Source organism: Halichoeres trimaculatus, unplaced genomic scaffold (genome assembly GCF_033239565.1).
Source record: "Halichoeres trimaculatus isolate MK-OKI-2021-1 unplaced genomic scaffold, fHalTri1.1 fHalTri1_scaffold_3, whole genome shotgun sequence".
Taxonomy (NCBI): domain Eukaryota; kingdom Metazoa; phylum Chordata; class Actinopteri; order Labriformes; family Labridae; genus Halichoeres; species Halichoeres trimaculatus.
In genome coordinates, this window is record NW_027437181.1 from 10,775,990 (window position 1) to 10,803,110 (window position 27,121).

Below are 27,121 nucleotides of genomic sequence, written 5' to 3' on the forward strand. Positions count from 1 at the left end.
CAGAGAGCTCTTCTTGAACTGCACTTGTCGACAGTTTCTGGCAGAAAATTGCTGAAAGTATCAGACTGAGTCGTGGGCTGTTGATGTCAGTCACAGCTGTTTTATTTGGTTGTACTTTTAGGGTTGAATGTTTTTGTGAAACCTGCCTTACTGCTCAGATTGTCATCTCTTTGTGAGGAGATTATGCAACAACAATAAGAGCTCTCCTCAGGAACAACACTCTTTTATTTGGATGTTAAGATGCTGTAACTGAGCAGAGAGCTGGCCAAATCTTGAAAAACTGGTTTTCTTCACAAAAACAAAAAAAAAACATGTCCTGTGTCAAAGCAGCACTGTGTGATGCCTGTGTGTGTGAGATTACACCTGTGTGCACATGACCTCCACCTCCAGAGACAGACACAACAGGAGGAGGAGAAGAAAGGGGAGGAGTGGCTCAGGTATACTGGATATTCTCGCTGGGTTTGAGGAGGAGGAGATGAAACCTGGAGGACAGCATGGCAACACAGAGCTCATAAAGACAGAGTCACACCCAGCAGGCGGCCTCACTTCAGCTCCGACACCTGACAGCAGCAGCTTTCTGCAGCCGTCATGCTCAGCCTCATCAAGTTACCGCGGGTCTTCACCATCAATCAGGTGCCCAAAGTAAGTCCAGCTTCACTGAGTCTTTACTGAGCTATCAGGAGGTTTCAACTTTGAAAACTTTTGAAAGAAAACTTGAAACTCATGAGTGTGGGAGTCTCTTTCATGAAAATCAGATAAGTTATGTCAAAGTCATGTCAATATTTAGCCTTACTGAAGCGATGCTAAAGTGTCAAATCAAGTCAAGATAAACGTCTAATTCTAAGATATCACAAGTGAAAAATAAGATCTGTTTCGCTTGTAATGATAAAAGATATGGTCCAATGTTATTACCTTACCATTACCTTATTAAAATGAGAATGATTTATTATTTTAAGACACTTCACAGTGTCTAAGATACTTTTTTTTGGCTTGTGATGCATCTATTTGCAGAAAGTGACCCTGGTTAGGTTAAGAGTTTGGGAAGAAAGCAGCCACAGGTTCAATTTGAACCAGATCTACCTGTTGTCATGGACTTTAACGGAGTGCCTGTTTTAGCCTTGAAGCCAAACTTTCACTTTAAAATTTGACATGATAAGGTTTTAGAAAGCTTGTATAAATTCTTCTTTCCACACTGTAGCCCATGTTTAATCTCATGTGATATTTTGAAACAGATTTTAGACGGATACACTTACTTAGAGCTGAGTTCTGCAGTTAAAAACTGAAGTATTTGTCATTTTTGAACACTTCTCTTGCTTACATCTAATTTGAAGATAACTTTGGACAAAACTTATCTGTAAATGTGTAATTTTGTCTAAAATCAGTGGTTCGTACAGAAAGAAATCTGTCTGGTTTTTGTGTACAACTTTTCGATATGAACATCAGGTGTTAGTGTGAGAACCAAAATTTGATTTCTGCTTCGCGTCTTTTTCTAGCATTGTTTAGAAATTAAACCAACTAAAATCACCTAAAACTTTTATGTTTTTCTTTCCTTCTCATACCTTTCCTTCACATTCATTTATGAGTTCATTTCTCCAACAACAGTTTTTGGGTCTCTGTTTAGTGTATTTTGTTTACATTTGAATCCCTTCCATCCCATCTCGGGTTCCTTTTTGCACCCTCTTAGATAAAGCATCAAAAGGCGTTTTTCCTGGAGGGGTAGAAAATCCTGCTTCACAAATCTGTCACACTGCCTGTGGACTAACTCTGCCTCTTGTTTCTGGAGGTTTTCCATGAGGACAGCATCATCTCAGGGTACAGACATCCCCGCAGCTCAGCCACCGACTGCATCCTCAGCCTCTTCCAGCTAACCAATGAGACACTCAACATCTGGACACACTTCCTGCCCACCTGGTATGACTGCAGCGTGTCTTGTTTGTAGGGTACTTTAACATCCATGTACACTCCTGGCATGTGTTTGTTAGGATGAGAGCACATGAGACACACCTGAGGGCATGTTCAGTGCATGCAGCTTTTTTTATTTTGAGGCAAGTGGCCAAATTTATGATGGAGCTCAGAAACCAAATTTGATTTAATTTCAGTGAGGAAGGGAGAGGATTTTCACTTTTTCTGCACAGTTTGAGAGAAGCTTTAGAGTTTGAAACCTACAGTGAATTTCAACTATATGTTTTTCTCAAAAGAGAGGGCCCCTGCTTTCGTGACAGTCAAACAGTAATTCTTCATGTTAAAAGGGAATCCTGCACAGCTTGTTGAGCTGGAAGGTCAGAGAGTAATACAGAATGTTTTCTCGTGATTTTGTCGTTTGGTTTTAAAGTCGGACATTTCCTGAAGTCGAGGCTCTGACTCTTGTCTCACAAAGACTGAGGATTTATTCCATCAGTTCTGGCACATTACTGACTAAAGCGACCATCAGTTTTACTGCACACATCTAGAGCTACATTAACTTTCAGCCTGGGATCTTTTTTATAAATCAGGGATTGAATCTCGCTGTAGCTGCACTTTATAGATGCAGTAACTTCAGCGGATTTCTTGTGATAAGGCCTTTGTTGTCGTAGGCATCTGCTAAAGCGTTCACTTGACTTGCAGCAGTTGATGTGTATTAACTGGAGTGATATAGAAGGACTGCACATACAGACATGTTTGTTTTGAAGATGCGAATCCCAGCAACCCTGTGGGTACAGAAGACCTCCCGCAGAGTCTCAGTGTCTCCCAGCAAACAAGCATAATTTGCAGCTAGCTTTGATATCAGGAGAGTTATTCATCAGATCATAGTTGATTTTACCTTTAATTTAAATCATACAAAATCAGACTTTGTTCAAACTTTGACTTTTTTTCCTCTGTTGCATAGGTGAATTATTTTGTGTCTATTCTAACTGATCAGTTAGTCAACCACACTGAAGTTAAAATGTTTCTTTCTGACACATTTTGACTCAGATTTTAAAATTGTAGTTTTTGTTGTGAAGCCTTCTTTCTTCTGTCCACCTGTGCCTGCAGCAGTGTCCATTCTACATCCTGCTTGGTTTGCTCTGGGAATCTAGATTGTTTAGTTATGATGTAACCTGCTTCTCACAGTTAAAACTTTGTATAAAACAATCAATTTATCAGCTTTTTTAATAAAGCATCTTCTTTATAGATAAAATGCATTTAAAGTGTTGTACAATAAGAAAAAAAAAAATATAGTATAAATATATGACATAAAGTATATATATATATATATATATATATATATATATATATATATATATATATATATATATATATATATATATATATATATATATATATATATATATATATATATATATATATATATGGAAAGAAAAGGGATCAGACTAATTCGAGCTTATGAAAAATATGTGTCAGAATAATTGATAGTTAAAATAAATAAACAAAAATGTAAGGATGAAATTAAAGATTAATCAAAAATACTAAAACACAACCATAAAAATAGAGTTAAATATCAATAAAGAAATTAGATATTAAAAGATTTTTGTTAAAAACTATTAAAAAAACAAACTTTATTGATTGAGATTTTGCTTATGTTTTAAAGTCTCATTATTTTCAGCTCCAATCAGATCCTCCTTCAGGCTTTTCCATTTTATTTTATTTTATACCCACAGAGACTGACCTCCACAGAGCTGTTCACTTAGATGTTTCTTTCAAACACTACATCCTCCATGCCTGGGTATTAAAGGCCTAGTTGTGCATGAACTCACTGGCCTTGACGTTGAAAGATAATCTCTAAAGGCTACAGGTGATGGCCTTTTCAATCCAGTTTAATATTTCATGTAGTATGTGAATAACAAGTTGCCACCAATGTAGCTAAACCGTGTGTGAAAATCAGTGGATGAGTGGATGCTGAGCACCCAGATTTAAATACTCTGACACGGGCTGCAGAGTGGTGCAACTTAAACAACAACACTGTGTGGGTCAGCCCCTGCACATATGGAATATGCAAAACAGACCTTACAGAGGTTCAGGGATCATCGGAACATAAGACTGTGCTGTTTGGATATAATACACTTTGTCACTATGTTAAAGGGGTTTAAGAATCTTACAGGGAAATGTGATGTATGTAAGTACCGTATTGACCCAAGTATAGGAAAACCCCAATTTCAAGACAACCCCACATCAATTTTAATGTAAAAAAGACTTGTCTTATATTCGGATCAACACAGTTCGTCTGCTTCAAGGCTTATACAACTCTGCAGTCTGTTTGTGAACTTTTTGCAGATAAGTTTCAAATAACAGAAGTTACAGAACTAGGATGAACATGTTTGTCGGACTTAAAGTCTGTTTTTTCTTTGTTAAAACTTTTAAGTTGTATAAGTTCAAAAAGTTCCTGTGGGGAAGTTATAGTTTAATGAGGCAAAAGTCTGACGTTGTAAAGTTAAGAAAGCTAACACTCTCTAAAGTTGTGTTTAACTTTTGCAACTTGCATTTTTGTGTGTTTTATACTTTAAACAGTGTCTGCAAGCTGCGGACAAAAGACTTAAAAGGTGATACAGAAAATGTCTGCAGGTGAAATCCTTCCAAGCTTGTTGTGACTCTGTACCAGACTGAGCTCTTTTGTCAGTGTTCATGTGTGTATTTGTTTCCTAACTTTACTATAGCGCTCACTGCTCCCACCACACACACTGCACTTCCTCCCTGCTGAGATTGTTGCTTTGACTGCATGGCCTAGGGAGAAAGTGTGTGTTCATGTGTGTTTAAGATACACTGAGGGCAAATGGGTGTTTGTGTCATGGGGCTCGGTGTAGACTTACGAGCTGGTCGCTAATGAGCAGAGCTGAGCTGGAGGCTTTCATGTGAGTTGCCTCAATTAGTTAAGTGCTCAGTGACGAGAAACACACAAATAATGTTGATTTGTTAATGAGGTGCACTGAGGCGTGGAAACATTGGCGGTTATACAGACACACAAGGAAAAGCAGAGCCTGCTGAGAAGACAGTGCTCTTTGTGTTCCCTGTTATGCAACTAACAGCTGGTGATACACCAAGGTTTTCATGAATCAAAAAATATTTTAATGGCAATCCATATTTTTCCCTACATTAACAGGTAGAGATAACACCCTCAGCATGAGTGTTTGAGTGTGTGACTGTTGGTAGGCTTATTTCTACTGTCTTTTGTAGTGTTGTCTCATTATTATAATGCTCCTGTGTTCTCTGCTGCCTCACAGCGAGGAGCTTCAAATGAGCTGCTTCGTTTTGTTTGCTGAAATAAAAAGTTTGATATTTTGGGACATTCTCTATAGATCTATCTAGCTCGGATGGCTCTGTATGATGAATCCAGTTAGAGCAGGGAGGCTGCGAGCTCAACAGTGTCATTAGCATTCTGTATCTAGCTTTGTTTGCTTCTTTAAGCCCCTGTGAGGGTTTTTAGCTGCTTTTGAAACTGATGGAAATTGATATCAATGCCTCTAACAAATGCAAACAAGACAGTACACTCAAGCGTCAGTATTTCTTATTTTTTGGCATCACTGTCTATTTGAGGGCTAGCTTCATAGAATAGAACTTCATTGTTATTGTAAGAAGTACAAAGAAATTGAAGTCACAGCAGCAATCAAGAAAACAAAAGTAAGAAAGTGTATAGAAAGTGCAAAAAGGCCCATAAGAAAATAGATGATGACAGTTTGTCCATCATTGTCCAGTTCAGCCAGTCTCCACCTCCACAGGGTCCAGGACTGAGCTTCTTCAGTCATGCTCCATCTCTGTCTCCTGTATCCTGTCTGCTCACAGCAGGCGAAGCTCTTCCAACATAGGTGTCATTAGTGTCTGATGTTAGCTCTGTTAGCCATGTCTATGAATAGCATGATGCTACTCTCCCCTCTGGTATTCCCTCTGTTGCTGGGTTAGCACAGCTAGCTCATCCATCTTATTGGAGATAGATCTTACGTTCCCAATAACGATGGATGGAAGGACAGGTCCATGTCGTCACTTCTTAGCAAACACCCGAGAACCAGCACCTTGTCCTCATCTCCTTCTCCTCACCTTGTGGGAAGACATCAGGCCTTACACCAGTTAGCACTGACATGCTAGAGGCTGCTAACTGCTGAGTTCACATGTAAACAATGCAGCCATGGTTACATGTAGGATCTCCAGACAAACACAGGAGAAAAGTAGTAAAAATATCACTGAAGCCACAAAAAGTTTGGTGTCCATGACCAACAAATGAGCCATACAAAGTAATGATCCACTCAAAATACAAAGATTACGAATAAGAGACGAAAAAATTACAATAAACGGTCAAAGAAGTGAGAGCTGCTGCAAAAGGCAGCCATAGACAACAGGACAACACCTATTGTGGGCTGATATTTGAAATTTATAAGCACTGAGTGCTAAGTATTTACTTCTAACCCAGGGGAAGAGGAGGTAAGAAAGTAAGATATGAGTCCTAAATTAAGTCAAAGCATATTTATCCAAAATGTGTTAATATATTTTAACCAGCAGGAGGTTACCAATGTGTGGAGTTATTTTGGTGTTAGGACACAACAATAAAGCTATTGAATAATTTTGCAGGGCGCACTTTGCACTGAAAACTTAAATCTTATCAAGTGTTTTTGTCTTGTTTCCAAAAGAAAATGTCTTCTTAGACTTAATATGAGCCACATTCACCTGACTAGTCCAGAAAAATGTTTTGTTTCAATGTTTTGTAACAAGTAAAAATAAAAATCTGCAAATGGAACAAGAGAAAAGTTACTTGTATTAAGACATTATTCTAGTTTCAAGCATATTTTTCTTGTTCCATTGGCAGATTTTTTTTTTACTAGTTACAAGCAATTCAGACTTTTCTGGACTTAAAACACCAAAAAAAAAAACTTGATAAAATTTCAGTTTTTTGCTGTGTGTAGAGGGTTCCTGTACAAGTTGGCTGTCAGTAAAAGCCAGTGTTACCTTGCCAGCCTTGTTGTGTTAGCTCACGGTTATTCACAGCCCAACAGAATCCACTTCAATTCAACTTTGATTTTTTTCTGACAGGTACTTCTTATGGAAACTAGTGACTGTGGTGTTGATTCAGAGAGCATGGCAGGACTCCTTCACCTGGCCTCTGCTGGTCTTCCTGTTCTCCTGCTGCATCTACCCGCTGGCGTCCAGCTGCGCACACACCTTCAGCACCATGTCAGCCAGGGCTCGCCACATCTGCTTCTTCTTTGACTATGGAGCACTTAGTTTCTACAGCCTGGGTAAGTATGTGTGTGTTGGTCACTTTTACTTTTTAATCAGATCCATGCTCAAAAATGACTGAAGGTTTTGCCTTTTAGCAGACATGTGATGCAAAAGAGTTACACCAAGAATTAAATTCATGTATCTTAAAAAATTCAGGGGTATCCTGAAATCTTTCAATTGATAAAAATCAAATTAGATCCACTGAACTACATTTGGGTATTAACCTTAAAAGTAAAAATTGTTCAGCATCTTATAAAGTAGTAAAATGGAGCAAGCTAAGAGCGCATTCTAGCAGGTGATGGGTAACAACATACTTCAGCATGCACAGTCCACTTTGATCCACCTCCTCTGGCTCCTCTTTTGGCTGCTAAAATCTTGGCATTACTTGTTGAGATTGTATTTTACAGTCTTGTGACAGGTTGATATTGCATTGGCAGGTGTTTATAATATTTTTAAGGTAACTTGAAAAGATAAAATGATACAAACTGAGGTACTACATTTTCTGTTAGTAGTTTTCACCATTGCTGTGTCTTTGTGCAGGGTCGGCTATTGCATATTCAGCTTATGTCTGTCCGGATAGATGGGTGAACAGCTCCTTCCATCAGTGGTATTTCCCCATCGCTTTCTTTAACACGGTCATCTGCACTGCTCTGTCCTGCTACTCCAGGTACGATGAGAAAACCTATTTTTTCAATCATTTCCTGTTTGTCTTTTAAAAAAGGAAAGAGAAACACAACAAAGGCAAACATCATATACAGTGCCACATGATAATGTTAGTTCACTTAAGAGATATGGATGGGATACTATGTTTCCCAGGTGGGGCATGAAATATGTATGAATATTACATGAATAATCAGTGTTTATTTTCCTTTTTATCTAGATTTATTGTTTAATTACTCAAAAGAGTTCATGTCCTTGTTTATAATGTTATTACTTAAAAAAAAAGAGAGAGAGAGAGACCATGGAAATCTTTTCTAAATTCTTAAAGACATCCAAGTTTATATCTTTCAGGACAAAAAATACACTGAAATACCATGTAAATTATTTCAACACAGGCCCAACCCTCTGAAATGGGAGGCAATCAGTCATAGTTTAAGATTGTGGGGCAGTTAATCAGATTTTAAGAGGGGTCATGACCATCCCCTGCATACGCCCCGGTCTTTCCATTAATCTCAAAATTAGTCATACAGGGTAGCTTTACCCTCTGTGTTTTTTTTTTTTTTTTTTTTTTTTTTTTGGCTCTGTGGTGAACTGTCAAATTGTCTTTGTTTTATAGAAAAAAATAGTAAGAATTACAGTTATTTCCTTTAATTCCTGAACAGAAAAATAATGATGTAGTTGTTGTATGTTACTCCTGATTATTTTCTGACTCCTCACAAAGTTCTTCTTTGTTGGGTCAAAGTTTGGTGTGAAAACATGATTGTTTTCAGGATTGACCAACAATCACTAAGTTAATCAAATGTAATATATATATATATATATATATGGATGCTGATTCAAATTTCTCAAATCAAAAACTAACCCTTTCTGAATTGGGTCTGTTATTCAATCAACAGTGGTAAACATCATTTAATGTCAGTTATGACAAATTGAATGAAACGAGTTTATAATCAAGATGAATTTTATGTGTGACATTCTGAAATGAAAAAAAAGATCATCAAAGTCACTCAAAGTGGATTTCCTTACAAGAACTAAATCTGACGATTACCCCACCTTTGTAACCAGTCGATGGTAACATTTTCCCACTAAAACTGATTTTCTTTTCTCACTTGGTGGTTTTATTTCCTGTTCTTCTTTGTTTCCATATCAATAATCATCATGTTTAACTGAATCCTATAACCATCCGACAGTGATTAACCTGAAAGTTAAGTCTTTGTTAACCAGATTTTGATTAAACACATGACAAACGTTTGTTAAGAGTAAAATAAAATACTAAACCTATGGAAAGTGAAGTTCTGTAGGGCCCTCTCTTCCACCCTGAGCTGTCATCACATTGCTAGCACTGTTTAATCTACATGTGTGTGTTAACTTAGTGTGGCTAATTGTTGTTCTCTTACTCATCTTTCCCTTTGCTAAGGCTTGGCTTACCATTTCTGCAATATAACCATGACACCATGAAGAGGTAAAGACTATCTCACTGTGCCTCGGATGGTTGTTCAACAGAGCAACAGATAAATTCAACATCATCTTTTATGAATGAGTCATTGTGAAGCCTTTAAGTCTTCAGACAGACTTCATCCTACAGACATCAATGGCAAGGATTTCAAGAGACAATTGAGCAAGCGACTGTTAAACAGGCGTTACCTAACTGTGACTATAGAGACCAACCCATAACAGAGATTTAAGTCTATGTGTGGTTTCAGCTGAACAGGTTAGAAGACATGTCAATAATAACAACTGCCTACACATGCTCTGTGACAACCAGACAGTAGGTGAAAAAAGAGGGTTGGTCTGCATGTTATATAAGATTCCTTGTCTGTGAATAATCCTGTAATTAGGCTTCTGTGTACAGGATAACATTTCATTCATAGCTTCTTACATTTAGTATTTGAGTCAAGAGCTATTGCATTATTAATAAATGTTATATATAATTATTAACCTGCAGGGATCCTGTGCTGCAGGTTTCCACACAGCTTCCTCCATAGCTCTTAATCCTTAGATGAATCCTGAGAAAGACACAATGAGTATAAAAAACTATAACTTTGCTCTTCTTCTGTTACAGATTCCCTGAGTGCCACAGACCCAAGTTCAGCAAATATCTGCGTGTTGTTGCGTTTGCCTACCCCTACCTGTTTGACAACATTCCTCTGTTCTACAGGGTAGGAACACGCCTGAGCATTTCAAGCACGTGTGTCCTCGAACAGAGCACATCTGAATTGTTCTAGAAATGCTTTAGATTGTTGTGGTGGATTTTTCTCTGTTTGTATCTGACTTTGTGCTGCTCGTTTCAAATTAAGTCAACCTGAAGACACTGGACTTGAAGGAACAATAATAGATGCTAATTTATAATAATTTCCAAATTACAAACACATCTTAGCTTATACTACCCAACAAATTACTTACGAATGACTGAAGAAGAGCAAAAACTTACAAAAGATGACACTATTGTAATTATGATTATATTTTATTTACAATGCTCTTTACATTGAGAGGAAATCTCAAAGTGCAACAAGACAGTTCATAAAAGACCAAAGTAAAAAGCTGAGCAGTAAAGCTAGATGATACTACAACAAAAATTGGGGCAGCTGGTTTCAAAAGTAAATCAAAGTGATAGTGTATGACTTGGGACTGTCCTTAAAAAGAGGAAGGTCTTCAGTCCCTGGTCTGTTGTGCTCTCATGGTCAGGGAGACACCAGAGATGTGAAGTAGCAGAATAAAATGCCAAATCCTTGTTGTGGGGAGGTCATCCTGCGCTTTGTGTTGTTGTGACAAAGATTTCTTGTTGTGGTCTGTAGTGTGAGCAGGTCTTTCAGGTAAAGGAGTGTTTCCATGAATGTTGTATTTAATCCTAAGTGACGTGCAGTGATAACTAAAAAGGTAGGGATGTGTTCATATCAGCACACTCTTATCCAGACCCTCACTGAGCTGCTCTGGATTTACTGGAGCTCATGAAGACTCTTGCTAAGCTTCCTGGTGAGAAGTGTGTTGCTGCAATTTGGCTTGAAGGAGATAAAGGCTTGGACCAGTTTTTCAGTATCAGTGAGTGGGGGGCGGGGTCAAGCATTGTTTCAGAGACCTCAACAAGAAGTTTTAGAGAGTTTTTAAATGTGGGCCTCAAAAGTAAAAGGAGGGCTTTTAACACGCATATCATTGATGATAAATGAAAGGTGATATCTTGGCCCAGAAAGTATACAGTATAATTAGCAGTATCATATATCAGATGTATGAATTGGCTCTATTACAGTGAAATCTTTATCTTTTTTTTCTTTAGAAGCTAAATGTATTGAATTAATGGTTGTAAGGGTAGGGAAAAACCTTTGATACAGGTCGTTTATAAAACATGTTTTCCACCATCACCAACAGCTATCAGATATGTAAGCTACATTTTTAGGGAGAGTTAAATTTGCAAGCATGCCTAAAAAATATGAAAACATTTACTGTTTATTATGGAATTAGAGTTAAAACCAATATTAATGAAAGAAGAAATTATCAGCTGATTTCAGCCAGTAGCTGATTCTGAATCAAAAACAGGGAGTTGGTGTAGGGAGCTGACCAATTTGAACAATTTTTTTCTAAGAGCAAACACTTAAACATCTACTGTATCTACCTGCAGTCCTCTTTATTTGATCAAAACAGAGGTATTTTGTGAGTTGTTGGGTAAAGTTTGAACAACAATCCTGCTTAACTTCAGTGAAGTGATATATGCCACACTGCAAAGGTGATACAAGGTTCCTTTTTCGAGCAATCTCACTGTAATCTGCTGTCTTTCTGTGTGTCCTGTTGGCAGGTGTTTCTGTGTGTAGGTGAGGGCTGCACAGACAACGATACAAACATTCTCCACCTCTACCACATCGCTTTGGCTTTCCTCACAGGCTTTTTGTTTGCAACTCATTTACCTGAGCGCCTGGCACCTGGCAGCTTTGACTACATCGGTAAGGCTGTCCTCAGGATTGTTTTTGTCAGCATCTTATTATTTTTTTTTAAACAACAGAAAACTGATTTAAAAAAAATAATGAAAGAAAATGCAAATTAAGCTACAAATTCTTTGTTCACTTACTCCTCAGCACTAAAAGGTAGACAAGCTAAGTCAGAGGTTTCTGGTTGGTTTACACAGTGAATATTTAGCTGCTCAAGAGCATATAAACTAAAAACTTTAGTCCTTGATGAATTACAGAAACATTAACACATGAAACTTTATATTATCAGTACTGAAAACAGTGAAATAGTGATAATGCATAACCATCTCTAAATGTGTTGAAACCAGTGGGAAATGTGACACATTTGCACATGTTTATGGTTTACTTTTTTATTTCTGCTGCTTAGTCACAGCTCTGTGCTGCCTGAGCTCAAACATGACTCTACTGCTCCATCTGCAGGTCACAGCCATCAGCTCTTCCATGTGTGCGGCATCCTCGGCACCCACATCCAGATGACAGCCATAGAGCAAGACATGATGACACGGCGACCCTGGCTCCTTGAACACTCTTTACCCATCACCTTTGTCAACTCAATGGGTGCTGCTCTGTTTTGTGTGGTGCTGAATCTGGTCATCATCATCATCTACAGTCTACCTCTCCTCTCTGCCCCGGTCTGCAAAGAGAAGAGAGATGATGAAGACCCAAAAAAGTCATCAGCCAAGGTTGGCCGCTGCTGCTAGATCCCCAGCTTACATCAGAGGAATCCCAGCTCTAAGCTATAAAATCACATGAGAACGAGACCAAATTGCACCATGGGTAATGCAAACATTAAAACAAAATGTGAGTTAAATGAAAAAGGAGCAAGATTCACAGCCATATGATCAAAATTTAACAAAGTATTTGTTACAGAAAATTTTAAGGAATTTTAATGTTTCTGGTTAAACTTTACCCAGTTATTTATTTGTTTTAAAATATATGATTTTGTTCAAAACTCTGATTTCCACACATGTGGGGTATGAGGAGAAAATATGCTGCAAGGGGCAATGGATAAGCTTTTAAGGGGATGTTTTTATTGTAATTTCCTTTTTGAAATCCAAAAATTTTTATATTTATAGCTGTGCTTTTTAAACATCTTTTAGGATGGTTAGCTAACACAACATATCAAGAGATAAGAGACAGTCATGACTCAGGAAGAATTTATCTGATCTAAAATTTGCACTACCGGCAAATTGATGAATGAAGAGTTAACAAGAAACAAATGTTAAAATGGGAAAAAAATTCTCAAATGATTGCTGTTTCTGTATGAGACCCCCTTGATGTGTCTTTGATGTAAAACTGAACATATTTATGTATATTATTTATTAAAATTTCTTTTTTCAACTAAACCATCAACTAAACCTGTTGTGTGTATGAATGGTCTAAGTCCTGTTTTTGAGAGGAAAACATTTTTTTTTAATGATTAAAATATAACAAACACATTTATATGTATTTGTATGTACTTGCCCTGTTAGAAGTTTATTGTAGTTTTATCAATTTACACGTTCTTGAGCAGTTCAAGAGTTAATTTTTTTGTGTCCAATTTATTAGTAAACATATTTATTTATTTTTCCTGCATTTGTCTGTTAAAATGGTAACAGTTCTACATTTATGAATATTATCTATTATTAATCATATTAAAGGACGAAATCCATCCAAATTATTTTCAGTTGCTGCATTGAGGTGCTCCTCGGATAGTTCCACTTTAAAAATTGTGAAGCTATTATCTCGAGTTCAGTAAAACCCTAAGCTCAAATCTAGTGGTAAACCACCAGAGACACTGCAGATAAATTTTTTTTTTATTAGCAGTTTTTTAAATCCACAACAGTAGGTCAGTGAAATCGAGACATCACAGGTACCACAACAGTAGGTTAGTGCTGTTAATTATGTTTTTTTTTTTTTTTTTTTTTTTTTTTTTTTACAAAAGAAACCTCATTTTATTTTTAAAACTGACCCGAAATTTATTCCGGCTTACCATATGTTACACTAATTAAAAGAAAGCCGGTTACCAAAGCTTCTCTGCGTAATGAGAATGCTATCTAATGTCCAGTCGGAGAATTTGCCGGGTTGGATTCTCATTCCTTCGACGATTTAAATGCACTAGAATGCAACAAAAGACTAAACGCTGGGGGCGGGACTTCCGCTACTGCATGTGGCTCTTGGCTATAATTGGTTGAAATATCCAGCAACCGGAAAAGCGTAACGGGAGAGGGACATTTCAAATCCAGACGAGAGGCGCACTTCAATGCGGCTATTTCTTAAAACAAACAATGCAGAGACCGGGGTGAGTAATTTTTTTTTTTTTTCAGGACACAAAATGCGGGTTAAAGCGGTTAACCTTTACAATACACAATAATGAGTAGACGACTAACGTTTCCTGTGTCTCGTTGGACTCTAACGGTTGAAAACGAGTGGGCCAGTAGTTTCAGAGGGGACTGTTGTGTTGCTTAGCTTGCTAGTTCGGTTGACTGTTTGCTTCCGACAAGTATCGGTTCAAAAATACATTAACTTAAAACAGCGTGAATATAATGTTGCAAAATGAGTAAACCGCAGTGTTGTTTTTTTTTCGTGGAAATGAGACTTTAAGCAAGGGCTCTGACCATCAGCTGTGATCTGACGTTAGGAAGTGACACCTGAGCTAGCTGCTGTACTTATCGTAAATCCAATGGAAGGCTGAGGTCAAGTCAGTGAGGGGTGATTAAAAAATTGGGCTATGCATTGGTCCTATACATTGTGTTTTTTTTCATTGCAAATGTGATTTTTTTTTTTTTTTTTTTTTACACACTCGTAAAAGGTTTTTTTCATATTGATTCTGTTGCCTTGTCACTTCTAGCAAAGGAAAGACTCCTCGGAGGCTGGGCCCCAAAAAGCCATCCAGTGTGGAGAAAGACCCTGTTGGAGTAAGTTTACCTTAATAGTATCACTTTACAGCAATAACTACCTTTTTTATTTTAAAATCTGAGTGGAAATGGAAAATTTATCCCAAAAGTAAATTTACATATACCCAATTTAGTGAGATAACACACAACATTAACAAAAACACAGTAAAAAGGAGATGTTGATCTGCCACTTTTAAAGAAGCAGCTGTTATTTTATGCTTTTGACGTTTTTGTGGTACTACTTTTTCTTTGGTGAACCCAAATTGTGGTAGTGAGTAGCAGCTGACAATATTGTTTTTCCAGGGCTGATACTGATTGAAGTAATTCATGAGACCGATAATTATTTTGTCTAAAAATTCTTCTCTGCAGGTGTACTGTCGTATACGTCCACTCGGGGCAGAAGATGAAGAATGTTGTGTGGAAATGATCAGCAGCTCAACCATTCAGCTACATGCTCCTGATGGCCTCAAAGCCAACCGCAATGGCGAGTACAAAGAGGTAGGCATGCTGGAGTTTTTTCGGCTGAACGATTGGGTATACACTGCTGAATACATCAATATCTTTGTCTTTATTTGTCACATACACTTTCACATAACAGCTTCTGTCACAGTCCATAAATGTAGAATTTTTCAGTGACTATCTTTTTCAGCCATTTGGGTTGAGTGTCATTTACATATATTTCTTTGGTTTATTCTTCAGACGCAGTACTCGTTTAAGAAAGTATTTGGTATAAGTACAGGTCAACTTGAGCTGTTTGAGGATGTTGCCAAGCCACTTGTAGAGGACCTCATTCATTGTAAGAATGGTAAGTCTGTTTCAGTTTGGTTGAAGACATGAAACTGCTTGCTGTGCATCAAGGTGAAACACAAAATAAAAATATTCAATTCTTAACAAAGGTTTCTCTTAAAGGGGGTTGAATATTGATAAATAGGACATTTTACTAAGCATTAACGTTTAACTTTTGAAGTATCTAATTGCTAGGTTTAGGACTGCTGGTTAAACTAACATTTATCTTTGCACAAGCTTTGTAGCAGCTGGCATTGCATTACTCTTTGTCATTCATGTCTATGTGACAACCCCAACCTTTTATTAGGTCTGCTGTTTACATATGGTGTTACTGGAAGTGGGAAGACATACACCATGACTGGCTCACCTGGAGAGGGTGGACTCCTCCCTCGATCTCTAGACATTCTCTTCAACAGCATTGGCCCCTACCAGGCCAAAAGATATGTAAGACTTTGATTCTATCTGTTTTATTATTAGAAGCTCTGTCATTGCAGAGGGGTGAGGCATTTGATGAAAATGTTTTTTTTTTATCTTTATCAGGTGTTCAAACCAGATGATAAAAACGGGATGGAGATCCAGAGTCAAGTTGATGCTTTACTGGAGAGACAGAAGAGGGACAGTCAGCCGTCTGTGCCCAAAACCCCATCTTCTCGGTATTTTTGAGCAATGTTATTTCTCTTGAGAAACTAACTAGACAGTGAATTCAGACTTCTATCAACTGTTTTTTTTCTGCTTTATTTTTTAGACAAAAGGCTGATCCAGAGTTTGCAGATATGATCAGCTCAAAGGAGGCATGTAAATTTGAGAATGTGGATGAAGACTGCGGTTACAGCGTATTTGTGTCCTACATTGAGGTCTACAACAACTACATCTATGATCTCCTTGAAGATGCTCCATTTGATCCCATCAGACCTAAGTAAGTGACAGGAGATCAAACCATAGTTTTTTTTTCATTTTGAAGGAATTTATTGTGTCCAAAAGTTCTTGGTACAAAGCTTTGTCATTTGTCATCGGGTTATTTGTAGTGCTTAATGGAACTGAAAAGCTGAGCAGCTGAATCCACACAGTAGTGCTTTTATGTGTACAAAAATGTTTTCCTTCTAGTTGTGCTTTTTAGTTTCATGTCGACAAGATGCGCTGTTTAAAGTCTTATTTTTATTAGGTGGCTCGCTGGAGGCACACCTGTGCGCAACAATGAGTTCATGTATGTGGCCAGTAAAAGTACATCATTGTATATTACTTTGTTTATCTGTAGTGGTAACTTGGCTGTAACTATTATGCTTTGAAAGTAATCAGTGCATTTCCACCCCATTAATCCAAAGCTCTGTACAAAGCATCAGTGTAGCTTTCTAGCTTTGTGACATTTACGTGGCTGTTGTCTTGAGTGATTGGCTGTCTTCCATTACCGTTAGTGTCGAGACCCATAATGCCTCTGGATGGCTTATGTCTAAACCCAGTATGCATGTGTTTCTACCCCTAAATGTGTCGTTGTGTCCCACTAGAGGGTCTTGTCAGTTTTAACATTGACACTAACATTGTTTATGTGTTTGCTGCTTTTCTTACAAAAGACAAATATTGTATGGTATGGTTTGTGTTTTGATTATTCTCATCATCTTGTTTCAGACCACCTCAGTCCAAAATTCTTCGTGAGGATCACAATCACAACATGTATGTGGCTGGCTGCACAGAGGTGGAAGTGAAATCCACAGAGGAGGCTTTTGAAGTTTTTTGGAAAGGTTGGTGGGAATAATAACCACATCTCTTTATAAACTTTGAGAATAACCATCGTGATTTGCCATCAATGTTTTTTTTTGCTTCATACAGCGATTTTCTGGTTGAAAATTAAGAATCATAATTGCAAAGAAAATTGGACGAAAGAAATAAATCTGGGGACTTTTAAAGCTATTGTTGGAATTCTAATGTAATCATTGTCTTTCAGGACAAAAGAAAAGGAGGATAGCCAACACCCAACTAAACCGTGAGTCCAGTCGCTCCCACAGTGTGTTCACAATAAAACTGGCCCAGGCTCCACTTGATGCTGATGGAGAATACATGCTGCAGGTGACAGTCTGCTTTGTAGATTTAGAAAAAAAAAACATCAAATGATAAAACTTTTTCCATGAAAATAATTGTAAAAATTTGAATGTATTTATTTTGTCCCTCAATTCCTGACAAACCTCCAGTCCTGCTGTGATTAAAAAAAGCAAATATACAAACATAAACTGTGCGGCAAGCTGTTAACATCATGGTTTTTAACTGCAGGACAAAAACCAGGTGAATGTAAGCCAGCTGTGCCTGGTTGACCTGGCAGGAAGTGAGCGCACCAGCAGAACCCGGGCAGAGGGAAACCGTCTTCGTGAAGCAGGTCAGTTAAATCATTCCTGTGAGGGGCCCTTTTCAATCATTCTGCAACATTTGTATATTTTTGTTGACAAATGTCCGATATTCTTCTCATTCAAAGGTAATATCAACCAATCCTTGATGACACTGCGCACATGTATGGAAGTGCTGCGTGAAAACCAGATGTGTGGAACCAATAAGGTAATTTTTTTTCTTTTCATAACCTTTTTCTTTTTATAAACTGTTGCTCGATTTATATTGTAAAATATTGTGGGGGTGATCTTTCCATTGGCACCTTCACATAACCTTTAATTTCTTTCAGATGGTGCCATACAGAGACTCTAAAGTTACACATCTCTTTAAAAACTACTTTGATGGAGAAGGAAAAGTTAGGATGATCGTGTGTGTCAATCCAAAGGCTGATGATTATGATGAAACTATGGTAAGATGTTTTGATTTGTATAACGGTTGTCTTTTTTGGTAGAACTGCTCTCCTAAAATAACTTTACCCTGCATTATGTAAATCTTTAGGATGTAACCCAACTGCTTGTTGCCATAGAACTGATAATATTTTATCAGGATAAATGCGAATCAGAAAGCTTTTCTCTAAATTATTCTGATATCATCCAATATTATACACTTAAATTTTAAGTAATTAGAGGCGCTTGAAGGAATTTTAACTATTTAACAATTTGTGTTGCAGCTGGTGATGCGCTTTGCTGAGATGACCCAGGAGGTTGAGGTTGCACGGCCTGTTGACCGGCCCATCTGTGGCCTTACTGCAGGTCGCAGGCACAGAAACCAAGCCCTTAAGGATGAGCTGACACGTCGTCTAGAAGAGCGAGGAGGTCCCATTAATCCTGGTACATAACCCTTAATTCCTCAGTCACCCAACATGGCTCTGACGTTTTCATATCTATTCTGTTTCTGTTATATGTCACTAATTTGGCGAAATTCTTATTTATTCCCTCATTAGATGATCCAGGTCTGCTGAATCAGCTGATAGAAAGCCTTCCACCCCTGCCTCCCTGTGAGCTGGTCGACCCAGCTGATGATCAGACATTGCCCCGCCTCATTGAGGCTCTGGAAAGGAGGCAACAAATCCGTCAGATGCTGGCCGAGCAGTTCAGCAAAACTGGTTTGTACATTTTTTCTATAGAATATTTGATTGTTGGGGATAAAAGGAGTACCTCATTACTAAGTTTTAGGGAGCATCAATAAACTTTGGGGGATGTATTTTATGTAAACATCAGCTATCTGAACTGATGTTATCCTTCTGCCCAGGTCACCCTTGTGAAAGAGATCTCAGTGGGTTTTTTTTTCTAGCAGGTTAAACAGAGGTTAAATGTATCCACCAGTGATACAACCAGACTGTAATTTTGAGGAGTAGATGACATCTTGTTCTGAGGTGTGATAGGATTTTCACTGGGTCACTGAGTAAAACCTCTTTGAATTAATGTGTACTTTCTTGCAGCTGCTAGAGTGAAGTCCATGATTCAGCAGTTTGACAGCCAGCTCAATGCAAAGGAAACCTTCCTTTTTGATCAACAAAGCAAACTGGGTGAGAAGGACAAGGTCATCATAAACCAGAGAGCTGAGTTGGAGAGACTGGAAAAAAAATCCAAAACATTGGAATATAAGGTATAGTTGCCTTTGCATTTGTACAATCAAAAATTTTAACATGCATGTTGATTTAAATAAATATACTTTTTTCCTCCCGTGAACTCCTGGGGCTCCTCTTCAGGTTGATATCTTGCAGAAGACGACAGATATGTATGAGCAGGATAAACGCTCCCTTCAGCAGGAGCTGGAGACCCGGGAGCAGAGGCTGCAGAGAGAGCTGTCAGACAGGAGGCGCATGGAGCAGCGCATGCAGGGTGTGATGACAGACACCAAACTCAAGTGGGAGAAGGAGTGTGTAAGTGGAGCCAATGACAGGAACTCTCCTCTAGAGAAATGTTTGCTTTTTATACTGAGGGCTTGCTAATAAATACAAACCAACCAAGATCATATTAGTTGAGCTCTGTTAAATAAGGTAATTAAAATATCAGGATCTTTGAAGAAGCTCATTGACATTTAAGCTTTCAATTGATTAGAAACTGTAAGTTATACGCAGACTGGCTTGTATGTATAGAAAAGTTGTGGACATCTAAGTTTCAGTTTTTCCTGTGGTCAGAAATGTAAACACGTCACCTCTGAGAATCTTCTGAAAGTTGATAAAACATACTGCCGTTTGATCAATAGGAGAGGCGAGTGAACGCCAAGCAGCTGGAGATGCAGAACAAGTTGTGGGTTAAGGATGAAAAGCTGAAGCAGCTCAAAGCCATCGTGACAGAGAGCAGCAGCAGTGGTGGCTTTTCTGTTGAACGCCCAGAACATCCAACAAGGCCCTCGAGGGAGAGAGATCGTAATGTTGCCCAGAAGAGGTCTGCCTCCCCATCGCCACTTCCTGTGAGTCATTTACTTTAATGTAAAGGGTTTTTTTATTTTCTGTGTGATTTATATTCATCTCTGGAAAACCTGATCTAACCTATAAAATTTGCATGTAATCAATTATTGATGTGATAATCTTGACATGATTTCTAAGATTTCTGTTGCTGTACACACAGTTTCTTCTCTGTATCACGCTTTTGTGTTGTTCTCGAGCCCCTAACATCCACAATGCTTGGCCCCACCCTCCTCATCACTTTTCAGGAGCTCAGCCAAACTCAAACCAACCAAAACCGAGCCAACATTAGGGCAGCACAGGATTCCTACCCCACCTCCAGCAGTTCCTCTTCATCCTACCCCTCAGTAGCCTCCTGCATATCTGAATGGGAGCAGAGGTTACCTGTAGACTCAAGCAGCAGGGCTAGACATGCTGGAACTCCCCAATTCAGGAGCCGGACTCCTGCCCCCTGCCAGGGCACCAGCAGCGTGGGTCGCAGGAGAGGCCAGCGTTGGGGTGCTGACTCTGAGGCCCCTGCTACGACTCTTGTCTATGGTCTAGACCTAGAAGCAGGCACAAGGGTTAGTGTGTATTAGAACCTAGATGTCCTGAAGCTTTTGTTTTGTTGTGCGTGTTCATAGCTTGAGCCTTGCCATCCTGTAGATCTGCACCCGTCATATTTCTAGTAGAATCTGCTTGCATAGAAATGCATCAAGTAGAGGCGCCACATCAGCTTAGGCTGGTGTTTCTCCCGATCTGTGGATTGTAAGGTAGTCCAGTCTCTGTCATGCTTGTGTCCTCTTGACTTCCATCTTTAGCGTCATGAGTAGTTCTACCATGTTTGTGGTTTAGCTTCCAGCTCTCTTGAGTTAGCTTTGTCCTTACATTTTTCCATTTTCTCAAACACTTACAGTCAACATCAGGATAAACATCCTAGTGATACCCATAAAAATGCAAAAGTTGCATTTCTGCACATCATAAAATACTGATGCAGAATGTCACATGAATTAGGTTTTTCTAACAGAAGTTAACCAGCATGGAAAAGAAAACATACAGCTTACGAAACCAAGAACACTACTGCAGTCTTGACAAAAAACCCTGCGCCGTTAGGGCAATGTGATTTCTGAATTTTGGACTTTTAAAGTGTGCCACTTTTAACAATTGCCATTTCAAAGATAGTCTAACCATTTCGTTTTTTTATACCAGCTCCATTAGCTCTAGGTGTCACTTTGTATACTTTTTTAATATGTTAATATAAACAGCAACTGTGACACTGTGTTGGAGTTAGAGTTCACACATAGGGACCAAACTAAAAGATTGAAACCTGTTTTTTTACACAGATACACTCAGCCTTTCTCAAAATGTGCACTTGTGAAACTGCCTATCCTCCCCAAGATCCTCTTTCAGCCTGTGATTTTTTTTTTTGTAATACAAAATTGAAATTTTACCTCAATCGGATCCAGACATGTGAATTGCTGCCAAAATTTCTGATTTCCTCCCAGCAACTCAAATAATCAAAATTAAATCAAGCAAGACAAAGCAGTAATTCAACCTGATTACATTTCTGACTTTAATGAATACCATGTGGAAAACAACATCTGCACTGAGCTTTACAAAACTTGAAGAAAGGACCAAAAAGTAATCGTGGATTTTCTTATTTGACCTTCTCATTATGTTGTTACCAAAACAGAATATTCTCATGATTGTCTTGTTTTGGGACTGAGTGCATTAGCTTTTGCGTCAAATCAATGAGATGTTTAAAACCTCTTGTCAGTCACCTGTGCTTGAGAATACAACTTTAACCTGGATTGATAAACCAAGTTTTTTCACTTTGCATCCAGTGTTACTGCAGCACCTTCTCCTTATCCCTTTGGCACTGATTTGCATGCTTGCCTTATTCACTTATCTAGCTGTAGTCCCTAAATGAGAATATGTACTGCTGGAAGGCCACAACATTGGCTGTTTTCGACATCCCTGGAAGCTTTATAGAGCTAAAAGTTTTCCAAACCATTTTTTATTCAGTATTTTATTGTTGACATTTAATTCATCAATCCCTGCCTCTCACGGACTTCCAGAAGTACATTTATTTTCTGTACCGTCACTAACCCTAACTACCTTTAAATGATCATCGTTGGTGTCCCACATAAATAATTACTGGCTTGTCTTTCTCACACTGGGATCACCAGACAGCCCCTCCTGTTCGTCCAACGCACAGGCGCTCACAGTCTGCAGGTGGGGAGAAATGGGTAGACCACAAACCGGCCTCTAATTTGGACCTAGACACTGTCATGCAGCCAATCATACCCAATGCAATCACAGTGTCGACCCCCAGTGAGAGAGCTCTCTCTAAATGCCACAAGTATGTGCTTAGACACCAAGAGCTCGCCTCTGACGGGGAGATCGAGACCAAATTGATCAAGGTAAAATCCCATCACTTGCTTAATTGAGACTTCAGCCTGTTATATCTTGCATGACTCAGACTTTTTGACATATTAATTTCACATTTGGGATCCTGTTAAAGATATTAATGGGACATTTGCTCTGTTTTCACTCATGGTTTCAGGTTGCATTTCTTTTGTTTATCACCTTTAGACTTAAGTTTTTTTATTTATTCGCTCAGGGCAATGTTTTTAAGACCAGAGGTGGAGGACAGGCTGTGCAGTTCACAGACATCGAGACACTTACACAAGAATGTCCAACAGCACCAAGGTAAAGTATTGAAGGTCCACTAGCGGTGGAGTTTCTCTTTTTTAAGATACTGACATTACACTAATGTTTCTAAAGAATAAGTCCATGATCTGAGGAAAAAAAGTCTCAACATACTCGTTACATTAGTTGTTATAAATATGTAAGTGGCATACTGCACATTTTCAACATTTAGACTATCGCTGCTTATGCATTAAAACAGAGTAGTGTGATGATATGTTTGCAAACACAAGTTTTACGTACCATGGATTTAATGTGCCCTGAATAAAATATATCCATCCAGGTTGAATTGAATTGAAGTCCATGCTGAAAGAAATGATCTGAAAGGTTAACATAGCTCTTTCTTTTTTAGTCGAAAGAGGCGATCAGGGTCTGCGGAGAGGCCAGCCAATATCGATGACATAGAAAACAGGGTAAGCTGTCAATGAAGTAAAACTGTAAAGACAAAAATCTTTCAGTTGCTTTTTTCTTATAACCCAAAACTTTTTTTCTCATTAGGCTCCACTACCAAGTTCAAGCCAAGGGTATCAAAAGTAAGTAAATCTATCAATGTGTGTTTGTAATGTGTGTGTTCTGTGTAGTATTTACTCTTAGTTCTTAGTTCTTAGATCCATGGTCCGGGTTTTTAAAATTCCTTTTTTTGTTTCTTTCAGGCGCAGAAAGCCTTGAGGTCTTGTGTTGAACATATGAAGATTTTTGTTTTTTGTCCTACTGTTGGATTGCTGAAGGGACATCCATTCGAGACTATGCACCCTCTCAATAGTCCAAACAGTTTTCTATCATATCTGACTTTGTTGCAGATTATTACTATTCTTATTTAATCAGAGCTGAAACTAAACTATGCTGGACTAGTGTGCCTTTTCTTTTTGAATGCTGGCATTATTAAGCATAAAGACATGGACATGTAGACCAGTATGAATATTCCTTGAAAAATTGAAGGTTTTTAATTTTCAATTTTTCACTGCTTTTTATACTTGCCCAAAGAATGTATTATTTGAGCCCTAGAACAATAGAAGATTTATATATTTTTATTACTCTGTAGTGTCACTGCTTTTTACTTTTTCCACTGCTTGTCTTCTTTTTTCAAGGATTATTCATCTGTTGGATGTTACACTTAGCATATGTCCGATCACAAAAAGAGTAAATTACAAAACACGGTTGTTTTAGAACAACAGTGTGTCAGCTTCAGCTGTTAATATCGAGCTTAAAGTAGGTGCTGAAATCAACTTCAAACGGTAAATAAGTCAAGATGCTTTTTTACCTTTTGTTTGTGGAAATGATTACTAAAATGTGTGGCACAGTACTGCTTTTGATGGCATTAAATTTATTGGAATCGAAACTGTGGTGATGGTGTTTTCTTTATTTGTAAAGACAAAAGTCTTCATCTCAAAGCCTTTACTGCATGATAATAGTAAGTTGACTTTGCACCTGTTTTGCTGGTGTTTTTTTTTTTTTTTCATTTCAAATCTAAATTTCAAGACAGTTTGAAGATGTTATAAAACCTTAATTGGATATTTAGTTTAAGTTTGTTAAAGCTAATTACACTTCATGTTGTGGTGCAGTTCGCCAAAATGAATCCCATCTGAAAGGCTGAACTCCACCAAGAGAAGGTCAAACAAACATTTCCCTCAGCTTTTTATCAGAACCACAATGAGCCACTCATCTGCAGAGTCAAAGGCTCACTTTAAGGCTAAACACACAGTTTGCCTTGCTGACAAGTTGACACTTCATTCATATTTGTGCAACATTTCTGGCCTGTCAACAGGTGAGAAATATCAAACCAAACTAACACAACCAGGTAGAAGTATACACTAAGAAGTCTGTATATCGCTTCCTCTCACCTCTCCTTAAATCCTGTGGAGTGGATCTTTCTGCTTACATTCTGACCATGTGAAATTCCACCAACGTGTTTAAAATACTTGAGGGATGTTGAAGTTAGAGGCGTATTTTGGATCATGACTAGTCAAATGTCAGCCTCTGGAGGCAGTTTGAGTCCCCATCTGAAGCAAAGACCAAATTCTGAACTTGGAATATCTCCCTAAAGTGTTTATATCTTCTCTTTTCTGTAATTCTTTTGTAGCTTTTTGTATGTAGTAGTTTATAAAAGCCCTTTTTTAATCCAACATGCTTTCTTTGTATTCAAGGTTATTTATCTTTCATAGAGAGGAAATGAGATACAAACAGGGATTTACAGTAAGAAGTCTGATGAGCCCACTTAAAATGCCATTCACAGATCAATTGATGGATCTCGTTTAAAGATTTTGCAGATTTACTGAAATAAACAAATTGCATTCGTCAGTAGATTGTGAAATTGTAGTTTGCAGTGTGAACAGCAGGTGGAACTAGATGCCATGAGAGGACATAATTTTGAAGCAGGTCATCAAGGAACATTTGCTTTAAAGGTCTAAATTGACAAATTAGTTCTTCAGGCTAAACTCAATCTCACATTTACCATCACTTGAAACAGTAAATGGACCTTTAAAATCCCCTTTTCAAGGTATTACAGCCCAAGTTAACGAAGTGAGTGAGTCAAACGAGTGACAGTCATCACACTTTATAGAGGTGAAATCCTGCCCACTCAGTCAGTGCCACTGACATTAGACAGCTTGTGTTTCCCAGAATGCCCTTCTGCCTCACTGCTATCATTTCACAGTGACTGCCTGGACAGCCAGGATGATGAGGTCACTGATTTGCTGAACTGCTTTCTGCTTGGATGATGAGCTGTCATTAATGTCTCCCTGAGGCTGAAATTGCCACATTTTCACTTCACAGCAAATGAAGCTGAAAAGTATGCGTGCTAATGGGCAATATGCACTCGGCTAATTGACTGTGGAAGGCAATTAGGTTACTAGAACAGGATGATCAAAAATGAGCTGTTATTATATTTTTCCTGTTCTGAGGCCACTGAGCATGACGTCAAATGCACTGCCTGTCCACTCAAACATGGTCTAATGAAAGGTGATGATGTAATGTGGGCCTAAAATATCTGATTTTAATTTGTAAATGCCTGTGTGTCCTGCTGATATACTTTAAAAGATTCTACTCAGGGCCCAATTCTAATTGTGACATTTCTTAAGATATTCATTCAGGAATTTTGAGTTTGGACTCTTGTTATTACTCATTATGAGGATACATTTTTGTTCTTGAGTTAAAATAACCAAATCTGTGTGGGGAAAAAAAAAAGATTGACCCTATTTGTATTTCAGTTGAGCAATGACGTTAGAGCAAATATTTTGCATGGCTAAAGATGAAGCATGATTGTTATCCTTTCTAAAAGCATTACTCTGAACTTTGATATGATTCGTGTGCTTCATGTTAGCTCAACTTTCAAGATAAGTTACCATTAATTCATCATTTGTGATTCATAGTATTAAGTTAACGAGCCCACACATCCCTCACGTAATCATAAGGCCGACTGCTCTCACATGAAATATTTTCAGTCATTGGTTGTTCCATCCTGTAGTGATCTGTGTGCTCCCCAAGATGTCCATCCTGTCCTGTGGTAGTTTGAGCACCCGTTGGAAGAGCTGAAAATATAGGAAACAGCCATCAGCCAATCTTTGCTCTTGTGTCTCCCAACTCGCCTGTGAAAATATTGACCCTTCCTTCCTTGGCTGTTTAACTATCCAGCCTTTAAGCAGCGTTGGAGCAAACACCACATGACAGCACGGCTTTGGTAAATGGCTCCTTTAACTCAAACACTTGCTAATGGCTGCTTAAACAGCTCCTCTTATCGAAAAGGGACTTTGTGTTTGTTTTGGTAAATTGTTTCAGACCATTAACCTTTGGTATCTTGCTGAGTGTGAAAGTGAGACATTAAACCCTTAATTTAAGTGTGTTGAATTAGGTTAGTGTTTTAACTGGGCCATACGGGTTAAAGAATTTGGGCATTCTTATTGTAGGTGGTTGGGTTAGTGGAGTTTGTCCAACCAGGTACACACAGGAGTGTAAAACAAAACACCATGGAAGTGTTTCCTGTAAATTGGATGATTATGGCATTAATTCGTAACCAAAAATAAATAAATAATGAGAGAGTTGTACATTTTTTATTTGATTATAATAAAGAACTATTTTGACTTTGTTGTTGTTGTACGGTTTCATACTTCATTAAAATTCTCAAAAGTGCAGAAATGTAACTGCCATTTACAGCTGAATTAAATTTGATGTACTTAACAGAATCTGCCTTT

At 38.2% G+C, this 27,121-nt stretch overlaps 2 protein-coding genes across 5 annotated transcripts; both read left to right on the forward strand.

Annotated features, from left to right (window-relative positions):
• Positions 1-588: 588 nt before the first annotated feature.
• Positions 589-12,557, forward strand: paqr5b (progestin and adipoQ receptor family member Vb). The gene is made up of 8 exons (XM_074666950.1): positions 589-642; positions 1,784-1,911; positions 6,994-7,199; positions 7,723-7,849; positions 9,260-9,304; positions 9,905-10,001; positions 11,630-11,774; positions 12,219-12,557. Exons 1-8 carry the CDS (start codon positions 589-591, stop codon positions 12,497-12,499), a joined length of 1,083 nt encoding a protein of 360 aa, XP_074523051.1. The 3' UTR covers positions 12,500-12,557.
• A 1,423-nt stretch (positions 12,558-13,980) lies between these two features.
• On the forward strand, positions 13,981-24,265 carry LOC141788307 (kinesin-like protein KIF23). Of its 4 annotated transcripts, XM_074667209.1 has the most exons (23): positions 13,981-14,079; positions 14,629-14,695; positions 15,044-15,172; positions 15,374-15,479; positions 15,768-15,904; positions 16,001-16,113; positions 16,206-16,376; positions 17,084-17,196; positions 17,400-17,521; positions 17,723-17,825; positions 17,922-18,001; positions 18,123-18,242; positions 18,504-18,663; positions 18,777-18,938; positions 19,275-19,441; positions 19,545-19,718; positions 20,045-20,251; positions 20,495-20,809; positions 22,415-22,648; positions 22,849-22,937; positions 23,287-23,347; positions 23,433-23,467; positions 23,588-24,265. In XM_074667209.1, the coding sequence occupies exons 1-23, from the start codon at positions 14,066-14,068 to the stop codon at positions 23,601-23,603; spliced, it is 2,895 nt and encodes a 964-aa protein (XP_074523310.1). In that variant the 5' UTR covers positions 13,981-14,065; the 3' UTR covers positions 23,604-24,265. The 4 variants fall into 4 exon arrangements, with proteins under 4 accessions (XP_074523310.1, XP_074523311.1, XP_074523312.1 ...); XM_074667210.1 differs by lacking the exon at positions 22,415-22,648; XM_074667211.1 differs by lacking the exon at positions 20,495-20,809.
• The last annotated feature ends 2,856 nt before the right edge of the window (positions 24,266-27,121 follow it).

What these genes read in the sequence shown, in the direction of transcription:
- LOC141788307 (XM_074667209.1), top strand. An exon ending in TCAAGTGGGAGAAGGAGTGT is followed by an intron (nt 19,719 to 20,044) that starts GTAAGTGGAGCC and finishes TTTGATCAATAG; the next exon opens with GAGAGGCGAGTGAACGCCAA. An exon ending in GAATGTCCAACAGCACCAAG is followed by an intron (nt 22,938 to 23,286) that starts GTAAAGTATTGA and finishes TTTCTTTTTTAG; the next exon opens with TCGAAAGAGGCGATCAGGGT.
- paqr5b (XM_074666950.1), top strand. Translation starts at nt 589, where the DNA reads ATGCTCAGCCTCATCAAGTTACCGCGGGTCTTCACCATCAATCAGGTG. An exon ending in ACACACTTCCTGCCCACCTG is followed by an intron (nt 1,912 to 6,993) that starts GTATGACTGCAG and finishes TTTTTCTGACAG; the next exon opens with GTACTTCTTATGGAAACTAG. An exon ending in GCTCTGTCCTGCTACTCCAG is followed by an intron (nt 7,850 to 9,259) that starts GTACGATGAGAA and finishes CCCTTTGCTAAG; the next exon opens with GCTTGGCTTACCATTTCTGC.